This window comes from Apus apus, chromosome 3, assembly GCF_020740795.1.
Source record: "Apus apus isolate bApuApu2 chromosome 3, bApuApu2.pri.cur, whole genome shotgun sequence".
NCBI lineage: Eukaryota > Metazoa > Chordata > Aves > Apodiformes > Apodidae > Apus > Apus apus.
In genome coordinates, this window is record NC_067284.1 from 86551122 (window position 1) to 86566582 (window position 15461).

The window sequence follows — 15461 nt, forward strand, 5'->3', positions numbered from 1 at the left end:
AGCAGCTAATTATGTTTGGGTGACTGACAGATTAGATTGACTGTCTGTTTCTGCTTTGCCTTTCTTTATTTTTCAGTTGACTCCAAAACACCTTTCACAGATATTAATTTATCTTACACAGTGATGAATGTTCCTCTCATATCATGTTTAGAAGCTAGATAAAAGAATGTTTTTTATTTTTTTTTACTCCAATTTTTAAATTTTTTTTCCCAAAGTAGGATTTGTTTATTTTGTAAGAAGCAAACATTTAGAGGTACTTTCCTGCTCATTTTAAAATCTAGAACACACTTGTAAATAAATTTCTTAGTTTTTTCCTGCTTTGTTCTTTTTGGCAAGCTTGTTTCAGAATTTTGAAGGTCAGAATGGGGTGCAGGTTGAATTAAAAACAATGTTCAAAGGAGCAGATAAATTTGTCATAATCTCACCCTTTTGCTTTACATATGCCAATTATTAGGTTACATTTGGCAGTTGGTAGCTTTGTCTGAGGAGGAGGAAGTGTGGATTCTATGACAGCTGGCTGCATTTCTGCTAACTTGGTCTGCAGGGCAGCCAGTATTTATGGCACTTTTAGACTTAGTGGAGTAATCTTGGGTCTTTCTTACTTTGCATTTGATATACTTTGACTGAAACAGTGTTCTTGGACTACACAAAATAAATAAGTGTTTGAAATACTCTGGTTTTCTTGATCAGGATAGTGTATGCTCCCATGGTACAGATGTTGAGTTACTGAGGAGTGGTGTTATTGGATGAGGTAGAAAGGAAACTTGTTCTGTTGCAGGATTATTACCACTATAATGAGTTTTTGGGATTGACATTTTGTATCAAGGTAATTAAGTGGTTTAGCTTAAAAGTTAAAAATGAAGGCTGTTTTAAAATTTAAGCTTGCTTTTTTTCTCCCTCTTCTTTTTTAGAGGTTAGCAAAGTGTCTCTAAAGGTGTAGCTGTGAAAATATAAAAATGGACAGGCTGCATACTGAAATTATGTTGTAGTTGACAAGTGTGAATAATAGTCAAATAATATGATTTTGTCTTGAACCTCTGTGTTTATATTCCTATTGTCCTTGTATTTTTTTTGTTATTAAGCTCACTTAGTAAACTGAAACGTAATTCTCCATTGTGTTAGGTGTGTGTGGCTTACTCTGAGGTGTTGTGTGTATGGCTTCTAGAGCTACACACTGAAGTAATTATTTCATTGTTGGAATCTTCAGGTTTCCTGGTTTGACAAGTGAACTAAAGCACAACTTGAAATCAGGTACATTCCTGACAGAGGAACAACATGACCATTGCCAGTGGAACAGCTGCAAGTCTACAGAGAGTGTAGGGCCTAGTGAAGTTATACCTGTGACTATTTCTGAAACAAAAATTGAAAACTTAGAGAGTATTTTGGTGCTGCTGTGATGCAGAGTATAGTTAATAACTTTTTGCAGAGATACAGTTTGTTGGTTTCTAAACTTTGCAAGTCATCATCCAGAAAATGTAAAATCTTCATTTTAGTTCAAGGAAGTTAAAACTTGAAAGTTAGTTTTAAAATGAGAATGAATAAAGATTAGTGTTTTAGAAGAAGGATCTTGCAGAAGCGTAATGAAACCAATATCCTGGATGGACATACTGTGTTTTGTTTGTTCAGGTTCACATGAGGTATAGACTTGTGTGTAGAGCACTGTCAGAAATAATGATATCCTGGAGTATTTTGATAAAAGGAGAGTTCTATCTCAGTAAAACGTAATATGCAGTCTCTCTTATTTGTGAATATTCAGCTGAGGTGGATGATGTAGTATTAATGCTTCCCTCATCTGGTTGACTTAAAATAATTTTTTAAAAAATCTGTTACTTTGGTGTTGAGTGAAACATGAACAAATCTTAAGTTAAATGAATTTATTTTTATTTCTTTTGCCAGAAAAATTAATCCCTCATAATGACCCCCTTCCTCCCTCTGCCCAGTGTTGGCCAGAAGCTCAGTGGATGGGTGATGAGTGGCTGTTAATAGAGTGCATTATACTGGGACATGCAATCTACTGCATGCCTCTTATTGCCCAGATTCTCCCTTTTCTGGAGTTTTCTCATACTCTTTCTTTCTTTGTTTCATGTACTAATGCAATACTCTCCCATCTTTTATTCCTTCCCAAAAATAATAAAATAATTGTCCAACAGCTTCTTTTCCTTTTGTTTCAGGTAAGCCACAAGGCTATGTGCATATGATCCACATAGTTGCTAAAGAGAATTGAGCTCATTTGGCACACAGAAAGCTCCTGGCCCTGCTGGTACGTACATTTATATCTGGTATGTATTTTAGGCATATGTGTTCATACGCTTCCTAACCTGAGAGATCAAGCAATATGCCAAGCTGGTTTTTTTGGATGTTTTATAGACTTAGAGGTAGAGAAACACTGGTAAGGAAATTGTAATTTTAGTTAGAATTAATTGTTAGTTCCTAGTTTAATTATCTAGTCCTATTAAAAATTCTTTTCTCTAGTATCTCTCTTAATAGATAATTTACTTTCTTTTTCCTCTGTTTCTTCCTTCTCCCAATTCTATGCCTAGACTGTTAACAAGTTTTCTAACAGACTGTTTTTTAATTGCTCTTACTGACTTCTAAGTGTCAGCTTTGACTACAATATACCTACTTTCTCCTCTGAACCCTTGATTACCATGCTGACTTGTGTACAAACAGCAACCTCCATTATTTTGATTCAACTATTAACACCTTGGTGCTCTGTCCTTTTTACATGCTATGTTTCCCTTAAGCATTTAGCCCAGCAACTGCCCAATGATATTGGGCATACTGCTCAGTGGAGATTTTACTAAGATAGTTTTTTACCTGTGTTTTTTTCTTTAGTTAGCAGAAGGAGAGCTAAGCACCATGTAAACAGATGTTTCTCTGTGTTTAAATTAGGTGTTGTAAAATGCCCTTGTTTCACAGCATGGAAGGAGGCCTTGCTGCTATCCCATACCTCCCATGAAGTCTATCTGTAGGTTGGATTGGGGTTGGGTGGTGGTTTTTGTTTGAATACTCATGTTTCATGTGCTTCCTTACAAAAATTGCCCTTACAAAGGCAGGATTGAAGTGTCTGAGTGCCTGTATGTGTACATGCTACTTATTCAAACATTATGAAATCTACTTATTAATTTAATCAGAAGACATCTGCTATTGATACAGATTCATGTTTAATAAAAATCTTTCAGTTGTCCACATATGTGGTCTGTCAAGTGATATAATTCCTTCTCTGTAATCAAACATTTCCAGAAAAGTGCTGCCTACATGTCCATTGCCCTGACTCACACTTTCAGTAGAAAGGCTACAGTTATTAGGTGTTGATGATAGCTAGAACTGTGAAGAAATTTAATTTATTTTTTATCCTGCTGCGTAAATATTTTGGTTTCTAAGTGTTTCTGTATTTGATGAGGATGAAGCAGAGATCTGCAAACCTTCCTCTGTATGTGTCCCCAATTCAGAGTAGGCAGTTGCTTGGTAGTCCTGGTATTTCACTGGGGTGTTGATCACTGAGGTTTCATTTTGTAGACTTGTTGCAACAGGATTTCTTTTACTTCCCTATATTAAACAGAAGTGAGGATTTATATCTTACTGGAATTTGAGTGATATTGCATCACAGCAGGAATACATAGCAATAACTGTTGCTTAGAAAACAAGCTGTATATCAAACAGATTGTACTCACATTTAAGGAATAAAATAACTTCTTTACTAAAAGCAAACATCCCACCCCCAAAAAAACCAACCCAAAACCATAAAAAACCCTGAAACAACACAAAATCCACCACAACCACCACCCACCAAAACCAAACTTAAATTCAGTTCTTAAGAGGATTTCAGGGCAAGAAGATATTTACTGTGTTGTGTGAAGATATTTACTGGGTAGTGTTTTCCGTATTTGTACTTCAGTTCTACAGTTTTCCACAAAGCTGCTTTTCTCCAGTAGACTCAGAATTTTTATGTTAATGTGTACTCTTTCCCCAGTGACTTCACACTGTCACTTGGGTTCTGTAGAGTTCAGTGGAAATAATGCTTGTCATGTTTCACTTAAGCACAATATGCTACTATAGTAGTTTTGCCTAACTTTTTTTATGTGCAAAGTAATTTGCATGGTGTATTGAATTCTATCTTATTTTAAAGTAGAGGCATTGTGTGTGTAGGAACAATTAATTGTGTATCAGTAAATTGCATTCAGTTTTTGTGCATTTGTTCAATAATGTGCATTTGTCTAGCTTAGTTACAAATGTTGCTGGTGCCTGCTTTAAAATTAGCTTAATGACAGTTTATTAATAATTAAGAGATTCAATAAATGCTCATTCAAAGTATACCTTGCTTCAGCATCAAATATGAAAATAACTGTTGCATTAAGATGACATCTACATTTTTTCAGCTTTTAATTGCTTTTGTTTAACAAGAAAGTCAGTTCTAAAAATCCTTTAGGGAAATATTAAACTACTGATGTGTTTTTAAAAAGTTAACTAACTTACTCTAGTTTCTTAAGTAGCTCACTACTTTACCTCCAGATAAGTTGACAGGCATGTCTGACAAAGTGTGTGGCCTTATGGCAGTCATAATGTTCGTTAATGTTTGCTGTACAAACTCGTGAGGAGGACATCTCCAGAGACCACGAAATTCCTCCAAACAGCAAAATACTCATCACTAGAATGACATTAATGCTACTTCTGCGAGAAATACCCTCTCAAGACATAACACATAACTTTTACGGGCATCTAATTTTTTTAAGCAGAAAGAGCCTACTTAAAGCAAAAGACACACCCAATACATCCATCAGTGAAACAGAACAAAAGAGGGCACGTGGACTTTAATCATGGGGACACAACAACCTGTCTGAGAAATTCCATGCTCCATTCCAAAAATCTTCTGTTTTGACAAATTACCATCAAAAAGACTGTTACTGTCCCATATTATCTTCTAAAATTCTCCCTTGAGTGATTCCTGCATAAAAGGTCACCTCTTGCATGCAGTTGGTACTAGACTGAGTCCATTCAAATAGGAGGGAGACTTTTCATCTGAAATGAGGGAGGGAGAGACAAACCGGGGAAATGAGGAGGGGTCAGTGTTTTACCTGAGAAATATGGCTGTTTGCTTTTCCTTTTCTTCAAAGACTGATAAATTGGTCTGCTACCTCTTGCTATGACTAATTCTGCTAGTTCTAGCTAAATGGTATTTGTTGGCAAGGAACAATATTTGACATAGTTGGATTTTTTTTAAACTGTAGGGTTTGAGGAATTACTCGATGCTGCACAAATGCAGAGAGGCTGTGTAGTGCGTTTGCCATTTGTGTAGTCATGTGGCTGGAGGATGACCCTCTGCTGTCACAAGCCTACAGTTGTAAGACTTGTCTATAGGACTCCTGTAGAGCCTCACCAAAATAACGTTTTTTCTGGATTTGTATTTTTCCAAAATGAAGCTGGAATAATTGTGTGAGTCTTTCTAATAGGTATGGAAATTGGAGTCCTGTGTTAGACCAGTTTTACTACAGGAAAACTCATAAAGAACATGAATGTGGCTTTGATACCTCTTATATTGGGGCAAAACATGAGGACAAAGCTAAACAAAATCTATATTTAGCAAAGTTTCTCCAGTGTAATCCTAATCATTACAGCTTCCTCTCCAATACCTACATACAACAGTGAAGGGGATAAAATAGTGTGTGTAATAAAATAACATGACTTCGTAGACACAGAGCATTGATATCGTATGTAGATGTTCTGTACTATGCAAACTTTCATACAGTTGATGCACCTTTGCAAGGTGCAATATATTCTTGTACATCTCTACAATATTTTCTTGTACATCTGCCTGAAATGCAAAAAAGTGATTTTTCAGCCAGCAAGGTCTGTTGCAAGTATTTGGAGGCATATAGTGTGCCATATTAATTTCTTACAGACATAAGTAGAACAAGAGTTCAACTTTTTCTCAGTTATCACTCCGTATTTCTTAGTTCTTATACTTTATACCATTGAAGCCACTGTAGAATGTCTGTTTCTTTGGGACAGTAACAGTCTTTTTGATGGTAATTTGTCAAAACAGAAGATTTTTGGAATGGAGCATGGAATTTCTCAGACAGGTTGTTGTGTCCCCATGATTAAAGTCCACGTGCCCTCTTTTGTTCTGTTTCACTGATGGATGTATTGGGTGTGTCTTTTGCTTTAAGTAGGCTCTTTCTGCTTAAAAAAATTAGATGCCCGTAAAAGTTATGTGTTATGTCTTGAGAGGGTATTTCTCGCAGAAGTAGCATTAATGTCATTCTAGTGATGAGTATTTTGCTGTTTGGAGGAATTTCGTGGTCTCTGGAGATGTCCAAAATACGTGTTTGTGAGCTCATTCCATGGAGTCCCAAGTGTATGGTTTGGACCCCTCCAAAATGAACGTGGCAAGCTTAGTATCCGCTCCTGCAACATTTTACTGTGAAACAGATTTATCATAGAAACATAGAAAAGATCCTCTTGTTCTGGTTAAAAAATGGCTTTTTACCTTCAAAAGCTCTTTTGAGTCCTTCTACTGAGTTCATGAAAAGACTTTATTTTATAGTAAGCCTATAAAAAGTAGAATTGCCTTGTATGAGTTTTTGTGCCATACTAAATCTGAAATGTCAAAGCTTGCAACCTTCTTTGCTCCTTACTGAACAGTTCCTCCTCTTCCATCACAACGTTCCTTACTCAGCTTTGGTGCAGCCTCTGTACCTGCTACCAAATTTCTACCAGTCAAAATGTTAGTTCATTTCTCCTTTCTTATCAATCTTTCATGAAAAACCATTTCAGCAGATATCCCAGGGGGCTCCAACTCCAATATTCTTAATTTCTTCATAATAATTGAAAGCAATCATATACAGTATGTGAAAACAGCCTTAAACACATATCCCAAAAAAGGTCTGAATTTTCAATTTCTGTAGATGGACTTTTGTATGCATAGATAATTATGTTATTTAACTACTTCTAATTTTTCTGTAAAATCATTTCATCTGGAGCAATTGTTTTTTGTATATCATGAGGCCAAAAATTCTTACACTTTTGCTTTTTTCTTTTATGAAACCAGACAGGACATTTCTTAATGTTATGTGAGGCTTTGGTTTTTTTTTTTTGTTTTGTTTTGTTTTCTCTCTGCTCTTGGCCAGAGTGCTTTTGTATTAGAATTTCAAAAGTAATTTTGTGCACTAAGCTGGAATTGTGAATAATAATAATTAAAAAAAGGTGGTTTCTGATATGACTAATTCTGGAGGAATGTGGAATATGTTCTTTTCAATATTTTCAAATAATGGAATATACTTCCATTGTTTTTTCTAAATTGTTGAGCTGCTCTTTCTGCCAGTATTTTACAGGAAGTATATGAAAACTTTCAGCATTCTCAGTATTTGTTAATATTTTAACAACTTGAAGGTAAAAGGTTTTGAAATGAAACACATGTAGTATATTTCTTTGTCAATATATAATATGAATATTCTCCTTTATGTATAATCTCCTGCTATTCAGTTTACAGAAAGTGTTATCTGAGTGTTATCCCAATGCATACAACTGGCTGTGAAAAGCTCATTTTCATGCAACAGGTTATTCCAAGCAGTGACTTTTCTTTTGGATTATGCAAATGGTTTTTTAGAGTCAGTACATGGTAGTCCTTGTCCTTATGTTTGAATGATGTGTATGTGGTGCACAGGTCCAGTCTTCATCTTCCTAAGTTTTGTCACTGAAAGTGTCTTGACGCACTTGCTATTTACCACCTGGATTATCATAGTATTTAGCATCCTGTACAGTGGGATTGTCATATGAGAAACCTTTTGGGACAGGACAAAAAAGAAGTCCCTGCCTTGGGGATTATAATATTTAAATGAGAATGTGTGCATTCAAGCAGGAAGGGTAATTCAAGAATGAGTGGACGTACGATGATTTCTGAGCCTGTAGACAGCACTGTTTTTAGTGGGCATTCAGAGGTTGACCAACTTGCTTGGGAAGACCACTGAAAATTACTTGTTTGTTGTTTTTGAGTGGAACTTAATTCAATGCAGTATTTCAGTATTGTAACTCAGAGTCTTTCTAGAAAAGTAAAGATGATTCATTCGTGCTTTGTCTAATCTGAACTGTCTTACTGAGTATGTTCTACTAGTTGAGAAAAAGTACGTCATGCAAACAGCTTTTTTTTACTCCGTACTTTGTAAGTTCTTGAACTGTACTGAATATGTAAAGTATTATGCAAAATATACTTGTGTTTATCTGCTGAGTTATATTTCACTGTATGAATCTTGTTTATGACATACCTGTATCATCATGTGTTAAAGACTATTCATTCTCAAAGATGGAACTGGAATGAAAATTCTGTATTATCAGTATGTTAGGGATAAATATATTTACAAGAAAATTGTAATTGCTATGAAGTGTTGTAGGTGCAGAGATAAGTGCAGAGATAAGTGCATCTGAACACTTTAAGGTAGGGAAATGTCTGAGAGTCATTCAGTCTGCCATACTTCCTTCTGTCCTGAAGAGATAATTTGAATGCATCTAATCTGTGTTCTGGATGCTATTTTAGTCTCCCTGTACAAAAGGGGTTATTTAATGCTTAGTAAGTAGGGTTCTTTTTTTGTTAACCCGCCCTTTGACACCAAGATTCATGAATGGAAAGAATGAAAGGAAACAAAGACACTTTGGTTTCTGTTCATTTAAAATTTTTACTTTTACAAGAACTTGACTGACAGGTGTATAGCTTCTGTTTCCAATTAGTAAAGAATCAGGCTGCCAGAAATGGTATTGGTTAACAGTAATCTCTGAGGGTTTGGTTTGGGTTTCCTCCCCCCCCCCCCCTTTCATGGGTAATAAGTGGTCACAGCTTGTGGATATTTTTTCAGCTCTTTTCTGGAAATATTCATTGGCCTAAGAAATTCGTATTAAGATCTTTCCTTTTTACCTCATTAATTACTTTATGTTGTAGGCTTTAGTGTATTTCGCTAGGTTCCAGAACTTCAGTTCAAAACAGCTGAACTGAATTGGAATAGTGTGAATGAAAGATTCTCACTGTGTGCCAGTGGAAGTTTTGCTATCAATTGCAATGTGATTGTGAATTCACTCTGCTACTTTACATGGTTCAACCTGAACTTCAATTACAGTTTAATAGTTAAATTCCACATACTCTGCATAATTGAACTGTTTATAATAGAGCTGTAGGAATAGGAGGATATTCAGTTTGTTCTGGAAATCGAATTAGCCTTAATGAATCTCAATATCAAAACTTGTGCTAATGGAACAATAGAATATTGGTATAATATTCTAGGAAATGCAGTGCTAAAACACTGAGACACAAATTTATCTCAGCCTATTTTTCGGAAACAGAAGGCGATTTCTAACAGAAATTTTAAGGTAGCTTGAAGAAAAATTTGAACAGTGTTTTTTTAAATGAAACAGCATGATTTGAAATACAATGTGTGAGAGCAAATATCAAGGAAAGTAATAGAGGATATGTTAGAGAAGCTGCTAGAACTTTGTGATAGGTGTTCTTTGGTATATATTTTGTAATTGCATCTTTAGTTCTTTTTAATAAATGGCTGCAGTATATGAAAAAACCCAAACAAACTAACAGTAGTGAGTTGGGAGGTGTGATTTATTATATTATTTTCTTTGGAAAAGCCAAGATGACAGATGGGGGATCTTGACCATAAGACAAACTGAAGTCTTAACATTTTTGAATGGTCTTTTACTGTTAAACCTTATAGAATTATTCCTGTAGATCATGATGAGATTTTTCTCAACCTGTGTCTAAAGGAGAGCAGTTATGATTGGATGTGTCTCTTAAAAATAAAATGTCTTTCACCAGACAATACCAAACAACTGTTTCTGAAGATCCATTGCTCCAAAATTACATGTTGTGTCTGTTCCAGTATTTGTCTGTCTACCATTTATTTTGTTGGAGAAGGAACTGTATTTGAAGAACTGAGATGACTTTTAATGTTTTTTTTTATAATCCAATTATTGCACCGGTCCCAAACTAGTGCAACAATGGCAATACCACTGTTTTGTTATGTCATGGTGTTATGGCAGCACTGGAAATTATGTAGGCTGTCATCGTACTTAGTTGCAGCTCCTTCTCCACCGCCCCCCAGATCGGCTAAGCAGTGGTATAATTCTTGGTGGGTTAGTCTGTAGCTACGTTTCTGTGTCTGTCATTTCAACAAAGGGTTCTTTTCAGTTTCTACTTTTGCCTTTCTCTCTCAGGAAGATTCTATCAATGTAAAATACAGCACAACTAAGGAAGTGTGCAACCAATACTCACTACACAGTAGCTCATATGTACTTCCATTAGTCAAATTAGGGGCTTTCCGTTCTTCTGCTTCTTGTCTATGTCAGCTTATTAATCAAGTGTCTGAAACATGCCTATGAGAGGTAACCATTTATACTGCAGTAGTTATGGCTTTAGTTTTAAATTTGATGTATAATAATTTGAAAAAAATTTTTAATGAGCTGTGCTCATAATTTGTTCATTGTATTATTTCCAATCCACTTTACACAGCTGCAATCTGAATAAGTGGCTCTATTATAGTTAGTGTTATCCTTTAATATTCACTGTGCCTCATGGAAAACTTTGAAAGAAATGTTCTATTTAAAGACAATTCTGCTTAAATGTCTTGAAAACAAGTGCATGAAGAACTCATTTTCCTCTTCCTTACTCCTGACTGCAGTATTACTTCTCCTGTGTGACATCATAATCAACTGTCACATGAAATGATATCACAGTTCATTGTGACCAGAATTTTCTGGCTGGGGCATATAAATAAGTAGCATGGCTTGAAAATTAGGAATAGTTACCCTTTTGCTTCTGGAAATTGCATAGTTCTCACTTAGGAATAATTTAGAAATAAGTTCTGTTGGTAGATATGCTGAAGATATGGACACTTAAAAGCATTTGTTTATGTAGTCTTTTTTTAAAAATAAGCAAACTGAATCAAGTTTGAACTTGTTAGTTTTTGTTGTTGTTGTTTTGTTTTCTGTCTTTTCAGAGGTTGCTTACTTTTTTCCTAGTGGCTACCTTAGCTATAGGACATGATATCTTGTGACGGATTTGTTCCTCAGGTTATCTGGTCCAGAACTTGTGAAAATACAGGCAGATTATAAACCATATTAATTTCTCCTTTGCACTGTTATTTTTCATTGTACGTGAAAGTATGGGCCTCAAGGCAGAATTTTCTTGCAAACTTTGGATTCCCATAAAGTAGTCATTTTGTAACTGCTAAAATGGCAAAACATGTAGCACTACTACCCTACCATGTCTGTCCTTGAAGAGTTGGAACTAACCATACTCTGAGCACTCAGGAAATGCTGTGTAGAATCGATTGAATGCAAATTAAATCTCTGATCTTCAGCTTTTGGCATATTATTCCTGCCTATTCTCCTATTTTATCAAATTGCACTTCCCATTTTTTAAGATTAGTAGAGCTTGAGAGTCATGGTTTATAGAATTGTTATCTTGATAAGTAGTAGAGATTAATGCTTTCATCCAAATGATGCATTCTTTTTAGGATGATAACATTACATAATAATAGGGGCAGATTTCCAAAGTCTTGATCAACAAAATGATCACAGAAAGGCTTCTTAAATAATTCATTTCCATCTATCAATGCTGACATGAGGCAGAGTTACTGAACAGCCTCCTTTTGACAGGGTAGTCCAATAGTACAGTTCTTATTCATTGCTCTGCTACTGGCACGGGAACATTTGTGGGCATGTATCCAGGTCCCCAAGAAACTTGGAAACGTTCCATGTTAAAGAACTGTAGCTGTGGCTAACAAACCAGCTGCTGTATTGAGCTCAGAAGGAAATCTTTGTAGCTGTGTGGAAGGAACTTAAGTTATTTGCATAACATCCAGCAGCCTTAGTGGGAAGGGTTGGCAGGAGCACAACAGCAGGGTAGGCATCCAGCTTTTCTTTTCTGGCCATATCTGTCAGTGATTCTATTCTTAAATGCTAGGATGAGATGAAAAGAGAGGGAAATTAAGAACTTGACAGAAAGGACTGTACAGGTCTGAAGAAAAGGGTACTCATGATCATATTGACAGCATTTTTTGTGGAAGTAATAGTTTATTACATTCAGCAAACAGAATTCGTTTATGATAAATAGTCTCAACATGTGTCAGGGAATTTTTGAGAATTGCTAAATTCTTACCATGGAGAGAGAAGAACCTTAAAGAACAACAAATACAGGAGAATATAGTGCCATCCATGAGCATAGGTCAGCTCTCAACTAGAACATTCTACTGACCTACAGGATTTTACAGGAATGATCATTTGTATTAAAAACAGGCAGATTTTGTCAGTCCAACTTCTGATTTAAAAAAATAAATTAATGATATACCTTAAAGATACTGCATCATATCTTCAAATATTAGTATTTTCAGTAAAGTGTGAATCCACAGTTCTAAAACAGGCATTTATTTGGTCTTCTGTCACACAAGCTTTACATGGCAAAGAAGAATAATTATCTTTTCAAATACTACTTTTTTGCAATGTACCTTTTTTTAAAATACTCAGGCTGTACTTAATGAAGTATTCAGGCAAGCGCCATCACCAAAAAAACAAGAGATGCTTGCCTTCCTGTGTTTTTTAGGTTTCTTTTGCCTTCCTTAAGCACAGCTCTTTGTGAGGCCAAACGGTAAATCATATTGGATTTGGATTGAAAATAAATGGGGTGGTAGTGAGTGTTTGTTGCACACTAACTACATACAGCCTGGAGATAAGAAGGCTCCAGAGAGACCTTACAGCCACCTACAGGAAAACTGGTGAGGGACTTTTTGCAAGGGCATGTAGTGATGTAGGTCGAGAACAGTTTAAAGCTGAAAGAGTGTAGATTTAGGTTAGATATTAGGAAGAGATTTGTTACAGTGAGGGATGTGAGACACTGGAACAGTTTGTCCAGGAAGTTGTGGATACTCTGTCCCTGGAAGTGTTCAAGGCCAGGTTGGATGGCGCTTGGAGCAACCTGGTCTAGTGGGAGATGTCTCTGTCCATGGCAGGGAGCTTACCATTACTGACTATAAATGTTTTAATATATTTTCTCTCTCTTTTTTTTTAAACAGATAAAAGAAACTTGTCTGGATTAATACTGAACTGAATGCATCTGAACTGAAGGAAGTGTTTTAAGATTGCTCTCCTGACAGAAGTTGTGCAAAAATGGTACACTGAAGTTTCTGCTTGCACTTCTGGGAAGTGTATTGGTCCATAAAAGACAATGTAATAACAAAAATAATAGTAAATTTATGCAATAGTAGCAGTTCCCTCTCCCTGGCTGGAGATGAGTGATCAAAGGTCTTTGCAAGAAGATAAGCACAAAATTAGCAGAACTTCCTCAAAGTTCAGGGAGTCTTCAAGAAGCATGCAATCTGATGATTATTTTGCTAGAAAACTTAAAGCTTTGAATGGTAGCATGGGCCCTCCTGTTTCTTCAAATGCATCTAGCAAAACTGAAAATAATCAAACAAATGGTACACCAGCTGTGCCTAAAATGGGTGTTCGAGCGAGGGTATCTGAATGGCCCCCTAAAAAGGATTGCTCTAAAGAGCTGAGTAAAGCTGCTTGGGATAACAGACCTTCAACCGGTTACGAAAGTGTTGGCTCAGTACTTCCAAATGGACAAAATGACCAAAGTGATGGACAGCAAGAAGAGCTAGAATTGGAATTTACAGAAGGAAAATATTCAATTGGAGATCTTTTCGTTCATTCCCCTCAAAGGGGGCTTCATCCCATAAGGCAAAGAAGCAACAGCGATGTGACAATAAGTGACATTGATGCGGAAGATGTGTTAGACCAGAATGCTGTTAATCCAAATACTGGAGCAGCTCTTCATAGAGAGTATGGCAGTACTTCTTCTATTGATAGACAAGGCTTGTCGGGAGACAATTTCTTTGCAATGCTAAGAGGGTATCGAGTGGAAAATTTTGAACATAAAACCCTTGCTCCATTTGGATTTTCTGAGTTTTTCCACTGTGATCCTACCGTTTCTCCAAGTCTACATGCTGCTGCGCAGATTTCCAGGGGAGAGTTTGTCAGGATTTCTGGTTTGGATTATATGGATAGTGCCCTACTTATTGGTCGAGACAGGGAGAAATCTTTCAAAAGGAGACTAAAATCAGAAGCAGTAGAAACATCTCTATTTAGAAAATTGCGAACAGTTAAAAGTGAGCATGAAACTTTTAAGTTTTCATCTGATCTGGATGATAGACTTGACAGAAATGTTCGTTCTTGGAACTGTCAGAGATGTTTTGCACATTATGATGTTCAGAGCGTCTTGTTTAACATAAATGAAGCAATGGCTACCAGAGTAAATGTAGGAAAAAGAAAAAATATAACCACTGGGGCTTCAGCTGCATCACAAACTCAGATGCCAGCAGGCCAAACAGGAAACTGTGAATCTCCTTTGGGAAGCAAAGAGGACCTCAATTCAAAAGAGAATTTAGATGCTGATGAGGGTGATGGGAAAAGCAATGATTTAGTATTGAGTTGCCCTTACTTCAGGAATGAAACTGGTGGGGAAGGAGATAGACGGATTGCACTTTCTAGGGCAAATTCAGCATCTTTTTCTTCAGGTGAAAGTTGTTCTTTTGAGTCCTCTCTGAGTTCCCATTGCACAAATGCTGGTGTGTCAGTACTGGAAGTACCAAGAGAAAACCAGTCCATTCACAGAGAGAAAGTGAAGCGTTACATCATAGAACACATTGATCTTGGAGCATATTATTATCGCAAGTTCTTCTATGGAAAAGGTAATTTTTCATGCAACTGTTGTGAGATATTGATGCATTAAATGTGTGTTGCTTAGGAGAGATTTATTTTTTTTTCCCCCTCGTTCTTTTCTATAGAGAGACTTAAGTATTACCAGGCATCTTGAAACTTTGGACTAAAATTAAGCCTGTTATTCTTGCTCTCCCAGAGGGATATTCAATAACCAGGGGGTTATATATGAAGTTATGCAATCCTTGTGTACGTTCACCAAGTGTGGGGTTGTTTAATGAGCACATAAATGAATTTCTCTGAACCAAACTTTCTCAGTGGGCAGGAGGAAAGGAAGACATTTATGTCCAGTAAGTGCATTGGAAATACTGATAGACAGAGTGGAAATGGTTATTTCCTAAAAGGTGCTTCCAAAAGAGAAGGTTTTGCTGTTGAGGCTTCTTGTTTCCTTCTTTGAGATTCTTCAAGTCTTCAAGTGTCTCCTGGGGATTTCAGCCTGTATGCACATATACATGCTCCTTGGACAGAGAACTTCTGATTATATTTAGATTTTCAGCTTAAAGAATGTTGGTTTATGCCATTTTCCCATCCTTTTACTCTGTTCTTTTAGGATATGTTGATACTGCAAAATGCCAGGATCCGTTTCACAGTGGAGTAATTATTTTGGCTTGAATCGTTATTCAGATAAAATATTTCCACTTTTGAGATGTACTTTGGCTGTCTGTATTCAGTAATACATTGTGCAGTGTGTG

The 15461-nt window shown here is 36.2% G+C and overlaps 1 protein-coding gene across 6 annotated transcripts in view; it reads left to right on the forward strand.

Annotated features, from left to right (window-relative positions):
• Positions 1–15461, forward strand: part of SIPA1L2 (signal induced proliferation associated 1 like 2) — a 121939-nt gene that overhangs the window by 31830 nt on the left and 74648 nt on the right. For 5 of the 6 annotated variants that reach the window (XM_051614066.1, XM_051614069.1, XM_051614071.1 and 2 more), the window contains exons 3-4: positions 2172–2260; positions 13062–14741. In XM_051614066.1, coding sequence (XP_051470026.1) covers positions 13277–14741 — 1465 coding nt within the window. In that variant the 5' untranslated portion in view covers positions 2172–2260; positions 13062–13276. The remainder of the gene's footprint in view (positions 1–2171; positions 2261–13061; positions 14742–15461) is intronic. The other variant, XM_051614067.1, reaches the window with a different exon arrangement.